Here is a 17,334-nt window from a genome sequence, read left to right as displayed (position 1 = left end):
CCATACTCCTGAGGTAATTCTTACTGTGGTTTGAAATTGCAAGTGTGGTTTACTCCGAAGACGCGAATTTTTAACAAATCTAGGTGTGTATTTCTATTGCTCGGAAGTTAAGTGGATGATTTATGTGTGGATTTTATTCGAATCTCATGTTTCATGCGGTTAGCATTTGCGAAAGAAATTGGTTTGAACAGATTTCAATCAACCTTACTGTATAAATCCCTCGCTGCAGCCAACCCCGCCCTTACCTTCGACTATTGGTTGAAACCGAGCTTCAAGCACGCCCCGAGGCTAGGAATGCGCATGTAGCACGGGTCGTCGGATCTGAAAGACTAGCACACCTAATACCATGCCATCGCGTCCCCATCGACTTACCGAAGACAACCGATAAGATAAGATAAAAGAAAAACACGACCGTCCAATCCTCAACGACGCCAACTTTGTATAAGGGGTCAGAATTGCTGAATCAAAGGATGGACTCAGAGACATTGTACCCTAATTATAATATGGTTGGGTTCGAGTGTTTGTTTTTTGGCCTCGGGATCCCTTACCTGCAACACACCAGCAAAAACATTAAACAAAACCACATGCCTCTTTGCTTTCTTGCCGTCCCCTTCACGCCCTTATTTTCCTCTCTCTCGGGCGTGTCTCGGACGTTGAGTCTCTCCTTTTGACTTCTCGAGTCCGCACACTCATGCACCATCCTCTCCAAAGCCTTATACCCTAATTATAATATGGTTGGGTTCGAGTGTTTGTTTTTTGGCCTCGATCCCTTACCTGCAACACACCAGCAAAAACATTAAACAAAACCACATGCCTCTTTGCTTTCTTTGCCGTCCCCTTCACGCCCTTAATTATTTTCCTCTCTCTCGGGCGTGTCTCGGACGATGAGTCTCTCCTTTTGACTTCTCGAGTCCGCACACTCATGCACCATCCTCTCCTCTCCTCTCCTCCCATTAAATCTCGAGCCTCCCTTTGCCAACGGTTGCGCCATTTCGTGTCCCCCCCCGAATGGCATAACATAACCCTACTCAAGCCATCTCACTCGCAGGCCATGTTCCTCGACGAAAGAGAATACCCTCTGAAAATTTTACATTCCGATAATTTCGAGGTCCAGACGAGGACCGAGATGGAGCCTTCGAACGACCTACTTAGGTCTAATCGAGAGCATATCTCAAATGGCCGATTCTGTTTACCATCTGTATCAGTTGCATGATTATATCTATCGAGCCCTTCAAACGGTGCGAACCCCAATCAGATCTTGATGTCCATAACGTAACATAAGTCGGTAGGTTCGTTGTCGACGTCGTTGGATGGTGCCAGAAATGTACGTAGGCGGGTGTCACGAAATCGACCGACAAAGCGGGTCGGGACGGATCCTAATTGAAGATTGAATACTATAAGAATCACTTCCTTACATAAATTGATTTGGTGAATCGGTCGGTAATTCTCGAAATTGATTACGAGAAAGAAACAAAAAAAAAGGTCCAAGGGGCAAGGCGACACCTACTTCATTTTCACGTAAGTGTTCTCTTCCCCACACTCTCTCTCACACCAGTCATTAGTAGCCGTAGAAGATTCCGACGTTATCTTCTTTTTTTGTAGTCCTCCCCCTCCTCCTCATCCATCGCTCTCTATCTGAACACCATGATGAGCTTTTCGAGCACATCCCCGGCCGACCCCTCCGCCGCGGCGGCGAGCCGGAGCGGGAGCGGGAGCCGCCTCGCGAACACCGTCTTCTCCTACGACGGCAATGTCATGCTCGCCGCCATCATCTCCCTCCTCCTCGTCATCCTCTTCGTCCTCCTCCTCCACTTCTACGCCAAGTGCTTCCTCTCATCCTCCTCCCACCGCCGCCGACAACGACGGCTCCGCCCCCCTCCTTCCTCCGCCGTCCTCTCCGCCCGCGACGCCGACCTCCCCTCGCCATCCCCGCCTCGCCCCGCGTCCAAGGGCCTCGACCCCTCCACCATCTCGTCCATCCCTTTCTTCGTCGCGCGGCCCGGCGGCGGCGGCGGCGGGGAGAAGGACGAGGAGTGCGTCGTCTGCCTGGGCGGCTTCGAGGAGAACGACGTCGGCCGGAGGCTGCCGGAATGCGGGCACGGCTTCCACGTGGACTGCATCGACACGTGGCTCCGCTCCCGCGCGAGCTGCCCCATCTGCCGAGAGCCAGTCGTCGCTGATACTCGCAAGGAGACGGAGAACAAGAACAAGCTCGCGGCGGCGGCGGAGGATGCCAATTCGGACGGCTCGGCGCAAGAAGGCGGGGACGCAACGGTTCAAGAAGAGACGGGTTCGGGTCTGACCGAGATTGCGATCGACATTGTCCACGACGGCGGCGGCGGCAACGACGACGACGACGACGACGACGTCGGGGGCAGCCCGTCGTCCTTGCAGTTACAGCCGTCGTCGTCGTCGTCGGCCGCCCGATCCCAGCAACCGGCGACGACCCTCGGCGGTTCTCTGAAGAGAATGCTGAGCAGGAACAGAGCAGAGAGCAAGATTCACCCGTCGTCAGCACCGTCGCCGTCGTCGGTCAACATCAACGAACCGGAACCAAACGCTTCGTGTTAACGTTCATTCAGCAATTCGACACGACGAGATCCCTTTTAGTCCCTCCGAAAAGATGTCCAAGACCCCACGATCCAATCACGCTTTCTTGCTCGATCCCACTCTCGAGGCCGGACCGAACTTCAAGTTTTTCAACGGCATCATGTTCGTCTCTGCAGATGAAGCAGTTCAGGTTTGACTCGACACTCGACAGCCGTGGAAAACCAGAGGTTTAGGAGGGACGTTAGGTGAGTTTCTTGCATTAATTTAAGGAGGAAACCGGAAACCCACGACCCCAGGAGGCCATGATCGTGAAGTCATACGTTAGGCTGTAATCATTTTTCATTTTCGAGTAAATTAAGGGTTCGGTTGAACGGAGCATCGTATACGATTGGCGTTTGTGTGCATTGCATGATGGAAGTCAATTTTGTCTTTATCAATGCGGTCGCTGTTGGGTACGTCCATCCTGTGCTAGGACTGATTGCTGAGAAGGACAAGAGAGCTCTGCTGATGAATTTGTACACCTTTTCGCTTGCTTTTTTTAAAAAGATTTTTGGGCGTTCGATTTCCAGGTTTTGGGGTCAATGTTTTGCTGACGGTCAAAAGAAAAAAGGAACAGGGGAGGAGGAAGGTGGAAGATGATGGCCTACGGCTACGTCTCTCCATTGATTCCTGCCTGCAACGCCTCATTCAATGCATTAACTTGCGGTACATGCCTGTTCTCATTAGACTTTAGGGCCAATCTAGGCTTTTTTCCAAGGCCTTCTCTCTAGCTAGACAAATGCGCCAAATGCGCCTGGCTTCTCCTAATAAAGTTGCTTCTTTTCTGGGGTCAAAGATTAGGGGGAATGGTGAGGTTGTGTTTGAGGCTCTATCTAGCCCAAATACTGATAGGGCTAGGATGTCTGAACACGTACGACCACGTGAAACTCACGTGATCGAACGAACTGTGGTGTGTAATGAGCTTTCTTATGTGGACCGGGTCCGTCCAACACTGGCTCTACTTCGAAAGCACCGATGCTATCTCTTCTGAGTACAATAATTCACCTAAAATGCGACGTGTATTCAGGATGAGCAAACCAAACGTTACATGAAAGAGATGTCCTCGTACATTCTACTATCTTTTGGCGGTACTGGGGAAATTAGCAACCCATTAATCTCCATCAACTATGGCATTTCCCATCCTAGCCATATCGAGTGATCATTAGGTCATACGCTGTGATGCTTGAAGTAGGGGTGTCAATGGGTCGGGTCGGATTTCTACGATACCCGACCCGACCCAAAATCACAAGGGACACATGCTCTCTCTGATCTGGCCATGCCCAAAACGCATAGAACCCAAAGCGAAAGTCCGGGTCGGGCCTGGCCGAGTTTTCGGTTTTTTTTTGTTGTGGGTAAACCTATAAATCAGTACAAAGTGGGTGTGGACCCCGAATAGCCATAGTAAAAATTGCAAGCTGCTTATAATTTTTGTCAAGCTGGCTGTATAAGGTAAAAAATAGGAAAAAGATAGCATACTTAAATTTCTTATCAAGATTGACATATCCAAACTCGATGACAAAACAGGTGGGTTCTAACTTGAATTGCGAAATACACAAAGTTAGACACTCATGAAATGGGCTATTGGATGTCATCAGATAAATCCTCTTCATAACAGAGATCCGGATACACGTAACTAGGACAATCGGAAGATATCTGCAAGAACATCAGGACCTTTAGTCTTAAAAAAGCTCATTTCAACAAATTTCTACGTAATCATATCTCACAAGCCATTACAAAAGAAAGAAGTTTATTAGAGATCAAAATTTATCTCACATCTCTACTAAAGATTAGAGAACGGTGGTCCTTGCTTATAACAGTGTGCAGCACACTCCTGTAAAATCAGGTTTAATTTTCCTCGCTTTACAACAGGCTCCTGGAAGCAAGTCCATGAGATTCAAGCATGCATATCAGAATTTAACAACATTTCTCAGAATTCAAACTATATAATTAAATTGAGACTTGGGAAGACCTCCAACAACAAGTCAGAACGTGTCATCTGTTGCAATGAATCATCCCTAAATATCATGGTCAAGTGCTTAGGACACCCTCAACTATTTTCTTTTGCTACATCTCAAAGAGTCAACATCGAATTAAATTGCATTAGCAGTCATCCGGAATAATCAACTAACATATGCACAGAAGCCCACCACATATTACACCTTTTTCACATATGAATATATAATGCTTATCATATCATGCTCAAAACTGCTAACAAAACACTCTTAAGAGGTCCTCCTCAAGTTACTAAAAGATTTTCAGAGCAATGCACGTGTCTCAGAGTTTAAAAACCCTACCTGTCCCTGTTCCATAAGAAACATCTAGTTTTTTCAATTTTGCTCTCCACATTTGCATATTGACCATGAGTAAACCAAAAAGCCCTTGAAGGTCTCCAATCTGCAAATTGGGAGTTAGATAAACAATGAATAACACTTAGGAAGTGAATATCTACAAAAAGAATCCTAGCACATCTTTTGCATTATAAAGCATCCAAGTTGGACGACGAAGAAACCATTTATGAGCTACAGCTTTTCAACTTGTTTGACTACACTAGTAGTAAAAGGCAAGATAAACAAACTTGCAACTAGGACCGGTTGCAGGAAAACAATGTTAGAAACCATCATAATCAAAGTATAACAAAAAGATATTATTGAATACAGAGACCATCAGAATCAAAGTGGATAAGATAGGACTAAAACACTACCTTGCAAATCCTGGCCGGGCTGGGTCGGGTCGGTCCGGTTTGGGTCGGGCCGGGCTTTATTGACAGCCCTAGCCTGAAGTGGTAACAAGGTGCTGGCAAACATTCATTTTCTGCAAAACAAACAGATCTTTTATATTGTCAACGTTTTCATGCTCATGTTGTTACTTATTGTAGTTTCGAGATACTTACTTAATTTGGATACTAAAATGTAATATCAAGAGCAGATGGAATTTAAAAAACTAAGGCTCCGTTCGTTTCACGGAAAATGTGACATTTCTGAAAAATGTTTTCTAGGAAGTCATTTTCCAAGAAAATAACAATATTTTCCGGTGTTCGTATGAAACCTGAAAATAAACTGAAAAATATTTTCCACTGTTTGGTATAGAAAATATTTTCCTTCATGCACTACTTTTAATAATTTTGTATTTTGTATTTTATTTGTATTATTTTTATTTTTTAAAAATCAAATTTTTATTTATTTTTATTTTTGAAATTTTAAATATATCTTTTCTTTTCTTTTTTTCCCTTTCTTTCTTCCTCTGCCGGTCGTCGGCCACGGCGATAGTCAACGACCGGCCACAGGCGAGGCTCGGCCTTGCTTGCCCAAGGCCGGCAAGGCTCGTCGTGGCCGACAACCGACCTCGGGCGAGGCCTCGCCTCGCCTCGCCCGATCGCCAAGGCTCGGCCTTGCCTCGTCTATCTCGAGCTCGGCGACTATCGCCGAATACGGTGAGGCAAAGAGGTTCGGCCTCGCCATCAACTCGCGAGCTCGCCAAATCTGGGGAATTACTTCTACGTGGGACGAGACGAAGGACGAGAGGACGCGTGAGGCAGTAGTGGAGGAGAAGCAGACGAAGCGTGGGGCAACAACAGGGGAGCAGATGGTTGCGTGAGAATGACGGGGAAAAGGAGCAATTCAGGAGAGAAGAGGAGAGGATGCGTGAGAAAGAGGGGAGATTGGAAAATGTTTTCCTTCCTTTGAGGAAAGCAAATCATTTTCCTCAATTTTGGAAGGGTATTTTCCATTGACCGGAAAATATTTTCTTTGACTACCTAATTTCCGTCCCCCGAACACCGGAAATTATGAAAAATGTTTTCCAGGAAAATATTTTTTGCGAAACGAACAGAGCCTAAAAGGAAAGATAAACGAACGGTTCAATGCGGTTAGGAACGGAATCGAACCTCGTAACGCACTATGGTTTGGCTCGGTTTCAGCATACCAAATGATTTGGTTTGGTTTGGCTTTTCAACAAACTAATATCATTACTTGGTTCGGTTCGGTTCAACCTCGAAAATAACGAGGCCAAACAACCCGGCAGCACTTAATATCCGAAGGAAAATGCCCGAACGTCGTATAGCGACGTGAATCCCACAAAATTTCAGACGAGTGCCGCCGCCGCCGCCGTCACCATTTGACAAAAAAGAAAACATAACCAGGAAAGAAGGGCAGCTTCTGCTGCTGGGTCACATGTGATGGACCCTAACATGGGTGGCAAAAACTATATAACAGTTTAATTAATGCTTTCTCCTCCTTTCATTTCATGGGTGGGGGGACTTTCGAGTGATTGAAATGCGACCAAAGAGTTCAGTAACGGCCGGAGCTCAGATCTGGCTGAAGCTCCTCCGTCAACGTTGATCCCCTCCAAAAGAGGACAAAAAAAAAGGAGATAAAAAGATGGTCCCGGCGGGGCTCGAACCCGCGACCTTCGGCTCATAAGACCAACGCTCTAACCAACTGAGCTACGGGACCATTGTGACTGCACCTCCCATTTCATTAATGCATAACTGACGTTGTTCTCCCTCCCTCTCTCCCCCAACACCCTGCTGTCTGAATGTTCCACGCTGTAACTGCGGTTAAGAGCCCCATTCCAGGTTCTCTTGCTCTTTTGATTCTTGAACGTGAAAATGGGGTGCCGACCTAGCGGGACACGGCACGGTCATCTCTCCCGCGGGTAGCCCGGTTCCTTTTGTTAGAAATTTTAAAATTGTTTTTGGTTTTTTGTAACTTTCCTTGAGGAGCAAGTTGATCTACAATCTTCTGTCGCAAGATGATTCAAAACTTGGTCTTCAAGTTTTGCCAAGTCAAATTTGCTTAATAAAGAAGAAAACTTCACCGCCTTAGGAGTAGTATAAATAGGCATGTCCCCTCCCTATTTGTGTCAACGTGTAGAAAGCCTTAGAAATGAGAGAGAGTTGAGAGAAAAAGCTTGTAGAGCTAAGCTTGTATCTTCTCTGTATAAAGCCAATGCAAAAAGACATTTTGAATATTATTCTCTCTTATTTGTATATTCGTGTACTCCTCACCAAAATCTTCAAAGTTTCTCTATATCCTTTTTGGTTCCAACACCTTTATGTTCTTCATCACGTCCGACGTTATCAAAAAGAAAAAAAAAACATATAGAGCTTATTTCAATGTCAAAATCACGCTTCTAAGTGTAATAATTTAGAGTATGTACTCAGCCTATCATAAAAACTCGCAAAATGCTTTTCCTTGCTTGAGAATAAAAAACATCCATGCCCCTATCAAAGGGCCTGTCATGATTTCCCAAGACACTGCTTGTCACAGTGTAAGTTAAGTAGGAAATAAATAATAATGATACCGATCACAATTTTTTTTCATTTTGTTATTTTGTTACAAGAAAGCTCACCTTAAATAGATAAACCTCGTACGCATAAAACGCCATACCGTCTCCTCGTGATCCTGTTGAGATGGGAGCAAAAAAACACTAGTGATGGACGGCCTGAATATGAAATTGTTGCGCTTCGGCGAGTAGAGCCTATACTTGAGCGTCCAATCAACACGCAAAAATTTTGTCCTTTTCTTTAAAGACTAAAGCCAATGAGTGTTTTCTGGTTAAGCATCAATCCCCTGAGGTCAATTATCTATTTTTTAACATCACTTTCCACCGTGGCCACGGAATAATCTTTTTAAGATATCCCTTTTTAACTCGTAAGGTTATGCTCACAAATGAAACACAACTATATAGGTTGTGCATGGTGGATGCATCTAGGGTTTGGATAGTTTTTCCGTATCAAGCACGGATTAGTGAGGCCGTGATTGAGGAAACTATTGTTGCTAAGACTTCGTTTGTCTTGCGAAAAATAAATGGTTTGAAAAATATTTTCCTTGAAAAAGATCTCTTGTATTGCTTACGAAAATGAGCAAACGAAAAATATTTTCATCGTTCATGAACATATTTGGACGTATATTGTTGTCAATAGTGAAAATATTTTTCATTGACAGATTATTTCAAACGATACAAACAATCACTTTTGGGACATTATTTTTCAAATTATTCATTTTCGCAAAACAAATGGAGCCTAAGTATGAGTTGTAAGCTTAGTGAGATCGGAACTCACCAGATACAACATTGAACCAAGTTATGCTAGGACGAACTTTCAATTTACAAACTTGCAAGGGTCTGAAAAAGGCCAATGCTTGTAAGATCGGCCCAATGGGCCCATCGCCGTGGGCCTTTTGGGCCTCAATGTTCCTTTTCATATTTGTTTGTTTAAGCTCTTTCTTCCCCCACTTGTTACCATTAACGGGGTTGGATTTAGCATGAACCCGTTTATGACCTGAAGCGACACGTTTAAATTAACGTGTTAACATAGTTTTTATTTTAACACGACACGATTAGACACATTTTATTGCTACCAATACTAGCACAATCTATAGACCAAGTGAAATTTTTCCTAGTAATCGACGTTCTTTCAATCTCCAAATTATCATTTTGGCCGACTAAATTTAGAGGTGATCGGTTTCCTGGTCCTGGCCCGATCCGGTCACTTAGGATATAGTTCACATCTTACTAATTTTTATCAAATTTATCAATAAGGGGTTTGTCACATTTATTTATGTTAATGAAGTTCACATCTTACTAATTTTTATCAATGAATTTATGTCAATGAAGTTCACTTAGGGTTTAGTTCACATTTACTAATTTTGGTCCGTTTCTGTCTTGTTAATGCGGTCCGTCTTTCACACCCTTAACTAAATTAACCGAAAAAAAAAAAAACCGAGCAAGTAAGGGTCAACCTTTGTAAAAAGTAGTTGGACTATTTCGAACCAAAATGAAAAAAAATGAAGAAATGATTTTTAACTATCAAGTACAAAAGCACATGAGTCACCATTGGTACCAGTCCTTTTCCAATAACCCCACATTAGATGAAGAGGAGGAAATTAATTCAATACGAAATTTTTATCAGATGGAATAAGGTGCGCGAAGTATAAGTTTACAAACGTGATACTGCGTATATTCCGTTAGGTAGAAAGTCTTTAGTCTATTCGCCAAAACTTCTGAGATGTTTTTATAGGCGAAATTGCAAAGACTGATAGGCCGAAACTATTCTAATCTTTCCAGGTTCAGTGTTTTAGGGACGAGGGTAATAAAATTTTTATTTAGTGCAGGGTTTAGTCGACCCGAATTAAAGAAACTGCTACACCTCCCCATAAATATCTCCTTGGATCTCTTTTCAACGATGTTGGTAGAATACTAGGAATTGACCACTCAAGCCATCCAGCCCGGGTGCCTTTGAGGAGCCCAACTGGAAGGCTGCTTCTGTAATCTCCTATCCGTTAGGCAGGAAGTCGGGATTGAGATTTTTAGCCAAATTGAGACCCAGAAGGAAAAAAGAAAACAAAACCACAGGGAGCTTACTGGTATAAATGACATCTTATGGGGTCGAATGTGAGAATCCTGAAAGAACAGGGGGAGGGAAATGTAATTTACCAAGAGAACAGAGCTAGAGAAGTAGGAAAGGAGCATGCCGCTTTTTAATTGCAACCGACCAACCGCTAACACTTCAAAACGACAGCAGAGATGTCCCTGTCGAGTGTTTCTCCCCTTGCTTACTCTTTCGCTGAAAAGTTTCTAGTTTCAACTAACTGTCAATTCAACCTTCTTCAAGTTTCCCCTATATCTTCCTCGCCACATTCAACAATCCCGCACATGCTTGAGGGACAAAACTTGCCATCTTTGAGCAAGAGGCACATGGACTAGATTCAATTGCGGTCGTCGTATCTGGTTGATGGAACTGAGTTGTTGCAAACCGAAGCTTGTGAACAAGGACACGCAGTTGTGCAGTTGGGAGAACGAGGGGAGGAGCATGGCGGTCGTGAAAGACATGTCTAAAGTGGTTCCGCTGGAGGACCTGGCTGGCCGAGGGAGCAGACTCGATGCCCAGATGGGAGATCGACGCGTTTCTCTAGCCCATGAGGCAGTTGGCAAGGTCAGGGCAGAGGTCGATAAGTTGTCTGAGAAGGTTGGCAGGGCATGCATTGTCACTTTGTCAGGTTATGCATTTTTGTTGCTTCCTTTTGTTGAGTTGATTGATCGTGCGACTGCGATGCCTCTGTAGGTTGTCTCATTGGAGATGGATCTTCGTGGTGGAAGCTGGGTAGACGACAAGGAATTCGTTGCCTTGACAGAGTTGCTAATGGTGAAGTTGCTCGAATTGGACTCGATCGAGGCTGATGGAGAAGCAAGAGTTGAAAGGCGGATCGAGGTTGGTATTATTGTTTGATCAGACAATAGAAATAAGTAACATTAGATTAGATAGCGAACAGGAGAATTTCCGATTGGTATTCCTAATGCATATAGATTTGGGCATTCCATCAATCTAGGAAATAAACATGAAGATGTCTCTACCGAGATACCAGTATGATGGATGATAATTTCAAGCTTTTTCATCCTATAGACCATCCAAAACTCGATAAACACCACATGAACAACAGAAAAAAGAGAGAAGAATTTCTGTTACTACTTAGTTAAAGTTCAAAGAGAATTACGTCAACGCTGCGTGTTGATGATTTCGTGTTTGTAGGTATGTCGAGTACAGAGCATTGTGGAAATGCTCGACAATCTAAAGGCGAGAAACTCTGACCCCTTGAGCGGAACCAGAAATGCTACAGCAGCCGGCACCAAGAGCGAGCAGATCGAGTCACGAATCAGCATCGTAAATGCCGAAGGCAGCTTGCAATCTTCAACAAGAGTCACTCTGGACTGGGAATTGTTTGACTAAGTGAACTGATCGGTCGATATTTATCTACGTGCAAAGTGAAGAGAAAATTGAGCACAACATACCCAGGATTTAGATTATGCTTTTGGTCTCTAAAGTTGCCTCATCTTATCTTCCTAAATAGGGGCCGAGTCGCTTCCCTCCCGTCTGTATGTTCCGTTCACAAGAAAACGAAGCATCTTCCTTTTGTTTCGATCACTGAAATGCAGCTAAACATATATATTAACACATTTGCTTCTTCACACTAGGAAGGTCCTGGAGGGAATACAGGAATGACATTCCTGTTCCGTATTATCATGAAAATTCTGATTATAGCCCACTTTCTTAGATGCTTCTATCTTCTTCTCTTGATTTGGATGACCCATTAGTCGGCGACTAAATGCTTGATAGATTAAACTGCTGTTGCTCACTTGCTCGCATTTCGTAGATTAATTGATGTACTAAATGAATTCATTTCACTGATATTGTCGGTCTACCGTTGAGCCTAAGATCGGTTTATTCCAACAAAACGGAATCCCCAAAGGTCGGAGACTGAAAATAGGGAAATTCTGGGCAGAGGGACAGCGATCAGGACACGTTATAGTAGCTTAACAGTTCCTCACCGGTTGTTGAGACGTTTTGTGGTTGCACGAGACCTCAGCTGCTGCAGTTTCTGAGTGAAGCACTTGAAAACAAAGAAGGGATCGGGTAACAAGAACAAGACAACTTACCACAAAACATAGAGAATTACTTTCGGCCAAGAGAATATGTGGAGAATCACTTGCCAATTCATGAGTACATACTCATTGTTGCCAATCTTGAAACGACGAAAAAGGGCCTAATTGCTGGATGTCTATCAACTGCAACCGGTTGTTATGTGCCGTTCGAGGGCCAATCGGAAAGCGGAAGATACATACATAGATAAAAAGAAGGGTTAATACCACAAAAACCTCCAAACTGGTGCACCTGTGACAATTTTACCCTAAACTAATTTTTTGACCAACAAAAACCCCAAACTGGTACACTTGTGACAAAGTTACGCTCAGTTTGTTTCCGTTAAATTTTATTGTCAAATTGCTTTGTTAAATGATACGCGACAGTTAACTGATATACCAATTTTATGTTTTACCTCCATTTGTCAAAGGTGTACCGATTTGTAATTTTTTGTAGTATTAATTCAATTTAACGGAAACTAACAGATGGTAAATTTGTCACAAATGTACCAGTTTGGGGTTTTTAGTGGTCAAAATATTAGTTTGGGGTAAATTTATCACAGGTGTACTAGTTTGGAGTTTTTTGTGGTAAAAAAATAGTTTAGGGTAAAATTATCACAGTTGCATCAGTTTGGGGTTTTTCGTGATATTAATCCAAAAAAGAAACACAATTTTCTGATTTACGCAAGCAAGATGGATATAGCTAGGTTTCTTATTTTCTTTTTCTTTGGTTAAACATACCTACTCTATGCTTCTTGATTTGCTTGCCATAAATCAACCACGTATGAGGATTTTGTTCATGATCCAGCAGTTTTGGAAAATGATCAATTAGTGAATATGAAAAATCAAAGAATTAAGAAAATATGGATAACAATCAATCATTCCTCCCAGCCAGGGGCTTCAATTGAGCAAAGAGATATGAAATGGCAAAACACCATATATGTCTAGATAATAAAGGAAAAATTCCACATAAGACTCCGAAGTGGGGTCATTTTCTTAAAAAAAGGTCCAAAGTGGATCTTATTTCAGATGAGGGCATGAAGTGCCCAAATCAGTTTCAATTAAGGGCCCGATCTTGCTGGCCGGTCAAATGCTCACTAGCCGGCAAGCATGTGACTTTTCTGGGCGATAGGAAGAAGGGCACTTTTGTCCAAAGTTACTTTTTATAAAAGGAAAAAAACATTATTCGGAAAGTGAAAATCCCAAAATCGGTTCTTCTCTTCCCAACCCACTTTATGAACGAAGGATGAGGTTATGAATGGAGTGTTGCCTGAGCAAGGACTCGTGGGCACTCGCGGTGTGCAACCGAGCAGCGGGGGTGGCGGTTTTATTTTATTTTTTGGTCGAAGGGGCGGCGGTTGAAGGGCAAGGGATTTGAACGAAACTAAAGAAAAAAAACTCCTCCTACGGTTCACGCAAAACCTTCATCCCCCAGTTCAAAAATTGATACGATTGTGTCTTTCATTTTGCCTCCATGATTCCTGCTAAGGTTAGTTTTCCAAATTGGTTTACTCGAAACCCTAATTTTCCTAAATCCTATAATCTCTTTCAATCCCATGGATGTCAGTTTCCTAATTTGGTTTCAACTGTTATTTCCTTTGCCCAAGAGAAGGCGATGGCACTTGTTGAAGTAACATGTCGACAAGGCATGGGCATGTTGTGGAATGCGATAGTGATGGCAACAATGGCAGTGAGTTGCATTAATCAGGGGATAGGGTTCTTATAAATTTGTCTTTCAATAATTTAGAATATGTTTCGCTGAAGGGGTCTAGTTTGTGGCAAGCCAAGGAGAGATCAGACAACAAATATGCATGGAAGGAAAATGCTCAAATTGAATTCATTGACCACATGAAAAGCCACGGTTGCAGATGTTATTTAGGCAAATGAGCGGAGATGGCCTCCAGCAAGGTCTAATGATCTGCTTGAAATACAGGGTGCTTTGTGAGGGTTGATTGCCCCAAATTTTGGCTCTGTAAATAAAGTGGTATTTATTGGATCATCCAGTGGCTCTTTCACTGTAAAGCAGGCTTGGAAGCTAGTGAGGAAATGTGGGAATAAAGTGACTTGGCATAAGCTCACATGGTTTCGGCCTAATGTGCCAAAATATGGCTTTACAACTTGGCTGGGGATTCATCATAGGTTGCACACATTGGGCAGGATGAAAACTTGGTGTAGCATGGTAGCATTTGCGTGCTGTGCAGACAACAAGAAGAATCACGAATGTGCTTGCTCTTCAAGGGCGTGTTCTCAAAGCAGATTTGGGAATAAGTTTTGCAGCTATTTTCATGTTCTAGATCTGCAAGTGACTGGAAGGATGAACTTAGGGGTTAAGTGTCTGTGTAAAAAATTAATTGGGTTAAGACACTGCTGACTATAAGTGTTTGCGTAAAAATTGGCGAGTTCATGTTGACAAACTTTGCTGTAATCTGGTGACATGGTTTTGAGTTTGCATCTTGTTTTTTGGGTAGTATCTTGCTGTTGATACTGGTAGTGTAGATGTGGGACACTATAATGTAATGTTGTCCTTTGGAGTGTGGTGTCATTACATTGAAAGAGTATGGGTGGCACATAATGCTGGGCAAAAGTACACCACAAGTGTCATAACTTGTGTACGGCGATCACTTTGGTGCCAAGTCGGAGGAAAAGAGATCACTTTAGTGCCAATTTGGCCGGAAATCCGACGTGGCATTTTTTATTAATTTTTGACGCCGATGTGGCTTGCCGGAGGCTGAGTCAGCGTGTACAGTCAGCATTTTTAATTTTAAATATTTTTTTTTCTACTTTCCTTTTCTTTTTTTTCTTTTCTCCCCTCGCCGGCCGGTCGCCGGTGGCCGACCGGCCACCGGCGAAGCCCGGGAAGGGCTGGGCGAGGGCGGCCTTGCCCATGGCCGGCGAGGCGGCCGACCTCCGGCGACGGGCGAGGCCAGCCCGGGCGAGGGCTGCCCTCGCCCGACGCCCGACTCGAGCGAGGCGACCCTCGCCCACGTCGGGAGAGGGAAGCCCTCGCACGGGCGGGCGAGGGTCGCCGTCGCCCCGAGTCGGGCGTGGGCGACCCTCGCCCCATGCCGCCAAGGGTCGCCCTCGTCGGATCCGGCGAGGGCGACCCTCGCCGGCGTCGAGCGAGGGAAGCCCTCGCCCGGGCGAGTGAGGGTCGCCCTCGCCCGAGTCGGGCGTGGGCGACCCTCGCCCGACGCCGGCGAGGGTCGCCCCGCCTGGGCCGGCGAGGGCCGGCCTCGCCTGTCGCTAGCGAGGGTCGGCTGCCCCTCGCCGGCCATGGGCAAGGTCGCCCTCGCCCAGCCCTTCCTGGGCTTCGCCGGTGGCCGGCCATCGGCCGACGAGGGGAGAAAAGAAAAAAAAGAAAAGAAAAGAAAAAGGAAAGAAGAAAAAAAAAGGAAAAAAATATTTAAAATTAAAAATGTTGACTGTATACGCTAAAAAAAATTATTTAAAATTAAAATGCTAACTGTACACGCTGACTCAGCCTCCGGCGAGCCACGTCGACGTAAAAAATTAATAAAAAATGCCACATCGGATTTCCGGCCAAATTGGCACTAAAGTGATCTCTTTTTCTCCGACTTGGCACCAAAGTGATCCGAAAAAAAGTTATGGCACCAAAGTGATCGCCGTACACAAGTTATGGCACTTGTGGTGTACTTTTGCCCATAATGCTGTAATTGACTTGTTTGGGATGTAGTCCTCCTATGTTCTTTTCCTCGGCTTCTGCAATAAAAGGTCTATGAATATATCTAATATCTCAAGTTATATGTGTCTACTTTACTTTCAACTATGGCAAGGATTCCAATTCCTTGATTTTGGATCAGCCATTACGTCATTGATGATACTGTGCATCAGATTCAACAACAAACTTATCCCATTTGTTGGCTTGGGCAAGTTTCGTACCCTGATGAACAGCATGAGTTTGAGCAATTTTTGCACTTGTGGCCTGGAATGTCTTACCCAAACCTCCAATAAGTTCCATTGCTATTTCAAGGTATTACCTCAACAGCTGCTTCAGCATCCTGAGACGAATTCTCCATCATAAATTACACTTGAAGAAGGAGCCTCTCATCCACATTGCACATCTTTAGGACTTCTTATCTTTCTCTTATACAAATTGTTACAGGTTGTAACTGCATCAAAACAGTTTCCATAAGAACATTCATGGGAAGTGGTACAATATAAGTGCTTCAAATGACGTCTAAAAACCTCTCTTCCATTAGAACTTGTATGATTACAACACAAAAAACCAACTGGTCATTACCAACCAAGCTGGTATATGGTTCATAGAACTGAAAAAAGAGGAAATTAGAACCAACGTGGATGATTGCAACTGAAAAAAACTAACCGGACATTATCATCCACGTTGGTGCGTGGTTCAAACAATAGAAAAATGGAAAAACAAACATTATCTATATGCTACAAAGAGATTGAAAAATGGAAAACCAAACATTAAAGTATCAGCATACTCCATCTTGGAATCGTCAGTAACAGCATTTCACAAGAACCAGCTCTCTAACACTTGCTAACAAACATCATCTGAGAACTGAGTGATTTTACAAAGTGAAATCTTCGCAAAAAGCTTCACCAAATAAACGCGATTAAAAAACACTGAACGAATCAAGCAGTAACAAATTGACTTCATTAACTGAATCAAACTTTATGTGATTTGAGCACGACAAACCCCAGAATTTTCCCCAAATGTGACTTCACCGCCGTAACTTCGAACAAATCGAGCTTCAGAGCTTTATTCTGAATTACTGAAAGATTAATTCAAAAGAACCCTATCCCCAAATTAATGCAACTCACTACCATCTCCATCGCTGCCATTGCTATTGTATTACACGCCATGCCCACGCCTTGTCGACATGTCACTTCAACAAGTGCAATTGCCTTCTCTTGGGCGAAGGAATACCAATTGAACCTATTTAGGAAACTGACATCCATGGAAACAAAAGAAATTAGAGGATTTAGGAAAATTAGGGTTTCGAATCATAGCTCCAATTTGGGAAACTAACCTTGGCGGAATCACTGAGGCAAAATGAAAGACACAATTGTAACAATTTTTAAATTGGAGGGTGAAGGCTTTGCGAGAACCACAGGATGAGTTTTTTCTTTTAGTTTTTTTCAAATCCCTCACCCTTCAACTGCCGCTGCCACCTGGTCACATGCCTCCGTGGCTTGTTCGCACGCTGCCGCTTGGTTGCACGCCGCCGCCTGGTCACATGCCACCAGTGGCTACTGGTCCTCGCTTAGGCAACACTCCGTTCAGAACCTCAACCTTCGTTCACAAAGTGGGTTGGGAAGAAAAGAACCAATTTTGGGATTTTTACT

At 43.8% G+C, this 17,334-nt stretch overlaps 2 protein-coding genes, 1 long non-coding RNA gene and 1 other non-coding gene across 4 annotated transcripts; 3 read left to right on the top strand and 1 right to left on the bottom strand.

Annotated features, from left to right (window-relative positions):
• Positions 1-1,427: 1,427 nt before the first annotated feature.
• Positions 1,428-2,935, top strand: LOC115670277 (RING-H2 finger protein ATL63). The gene has a single exon (XM_030591513.2). It carries the CDS (start codon positions 1,645-1,647, stop codon positions 2,569-2,571), a length of 927 nt encoding a protein of 308 aa, XP_030447373.2. The 5' UTR covers positions 1,428-1,644; the 3' UTR covers positions 2,572-2,935.
• Positions 2,936-6,966: 4,031 nt separating this feature from the next.
• On the bottom strand, positions 6,967-7,040 carry TRNAI-UAU (transfer RNA isoleucine (anticodon UAU)). The gene has a single exon. It is a non-coding gene; the product is annotated as a tRNA-Ile (tRNA).
• Positions 7,041-10,170: 3,130 nt separating this feature from the next.
• On the top strand, positions 10,171-11,509 carry LOC115670156 (BAG family molecular chaperone regulator 4-like). Its single transcript, XM_030591357.2, has 3 exons — positions 10,171-10,555; positions 10,652-10,798; positions 11,117-11,509. The coding sequence occupies exons 1-3, from the start codon at positions 10,322-10,324 to the stop codon at positions 11,312-11,314; spliced, it is 579 nt and encodes a 192-aa protein (XP_030447217.2). The 5' UTR covers positions 10,171-10,321; the 3' UTR covers positions 11,315-11,509.
• A 1,714-nt stretch (positions 11,510-13,223) lies between these two features.
• LOC130140516 (uncharacterized) lies at positions 13,224-14,385 on the top strand. The gene is made up of 2 exons (XR_008818504.1): positions 13,224-13,492; positions 13,937-14,385. It is a non-coding gene; the product is annotated as an uncharacterized LOC130140516 (long non-coding RNA).
• Positions 14,386-17,334: the final 2,949 nt, after the last annotated feature.

The sequence above is a fragment of the Syzygium oleosum genome, unplaced genomic scaffold (assembly GCF_021117445.2).
Source record: "Syzygium oleosum isolate NSW1041296 unplaced genomic scaffold, Sole_v2.1 Sole_v2.19, whole genome shotgun sequence".
Lineage (NCBI taxonomy): Eukaryota > Viridiplantae > Streptophyta > Magnoliopsida > Myrtales > Myrtaceae > Syzygium > Syzygium oleosum.
The sequence above is the reverse complement of the archived record's forward strand: the minus strand, read 5'-3'. Positions and strand labels throughout refer to the sequence as shown.

Bases quoted from the DNA above. Each gene is read 5' to 3' on its own strand.
- LOC115670277 (XM_030591513.2), top strand. From the start codon at position 1,645: ATGATGAGCTTTTCGAGCACATCCCCGGCCGACCCCTCCGCCGCGGCG.
- LOC115670156 (XM_030591357.2), top strand. From the start codon at position 10,322: ATGGAACTGAGTTGTTGCAAACCGAAGCTTGTGAACAAGGACACGCAG. The intron at 10,556-10,651 runs GTTGGCAGGGCA...ATGCCTCTGTAG, and splicing joins TCGATAAGTTGTCTGAGAAG to GTTGTCTCATTGGAGATGGA. The intron at 10,799-11,116 runs GTTGGTATTATT...TCGTGTTTGTAG, and splicing joins GAGTTGAAAGGCGGATCGAG to GTATGTCGAGTACAGAGCAT.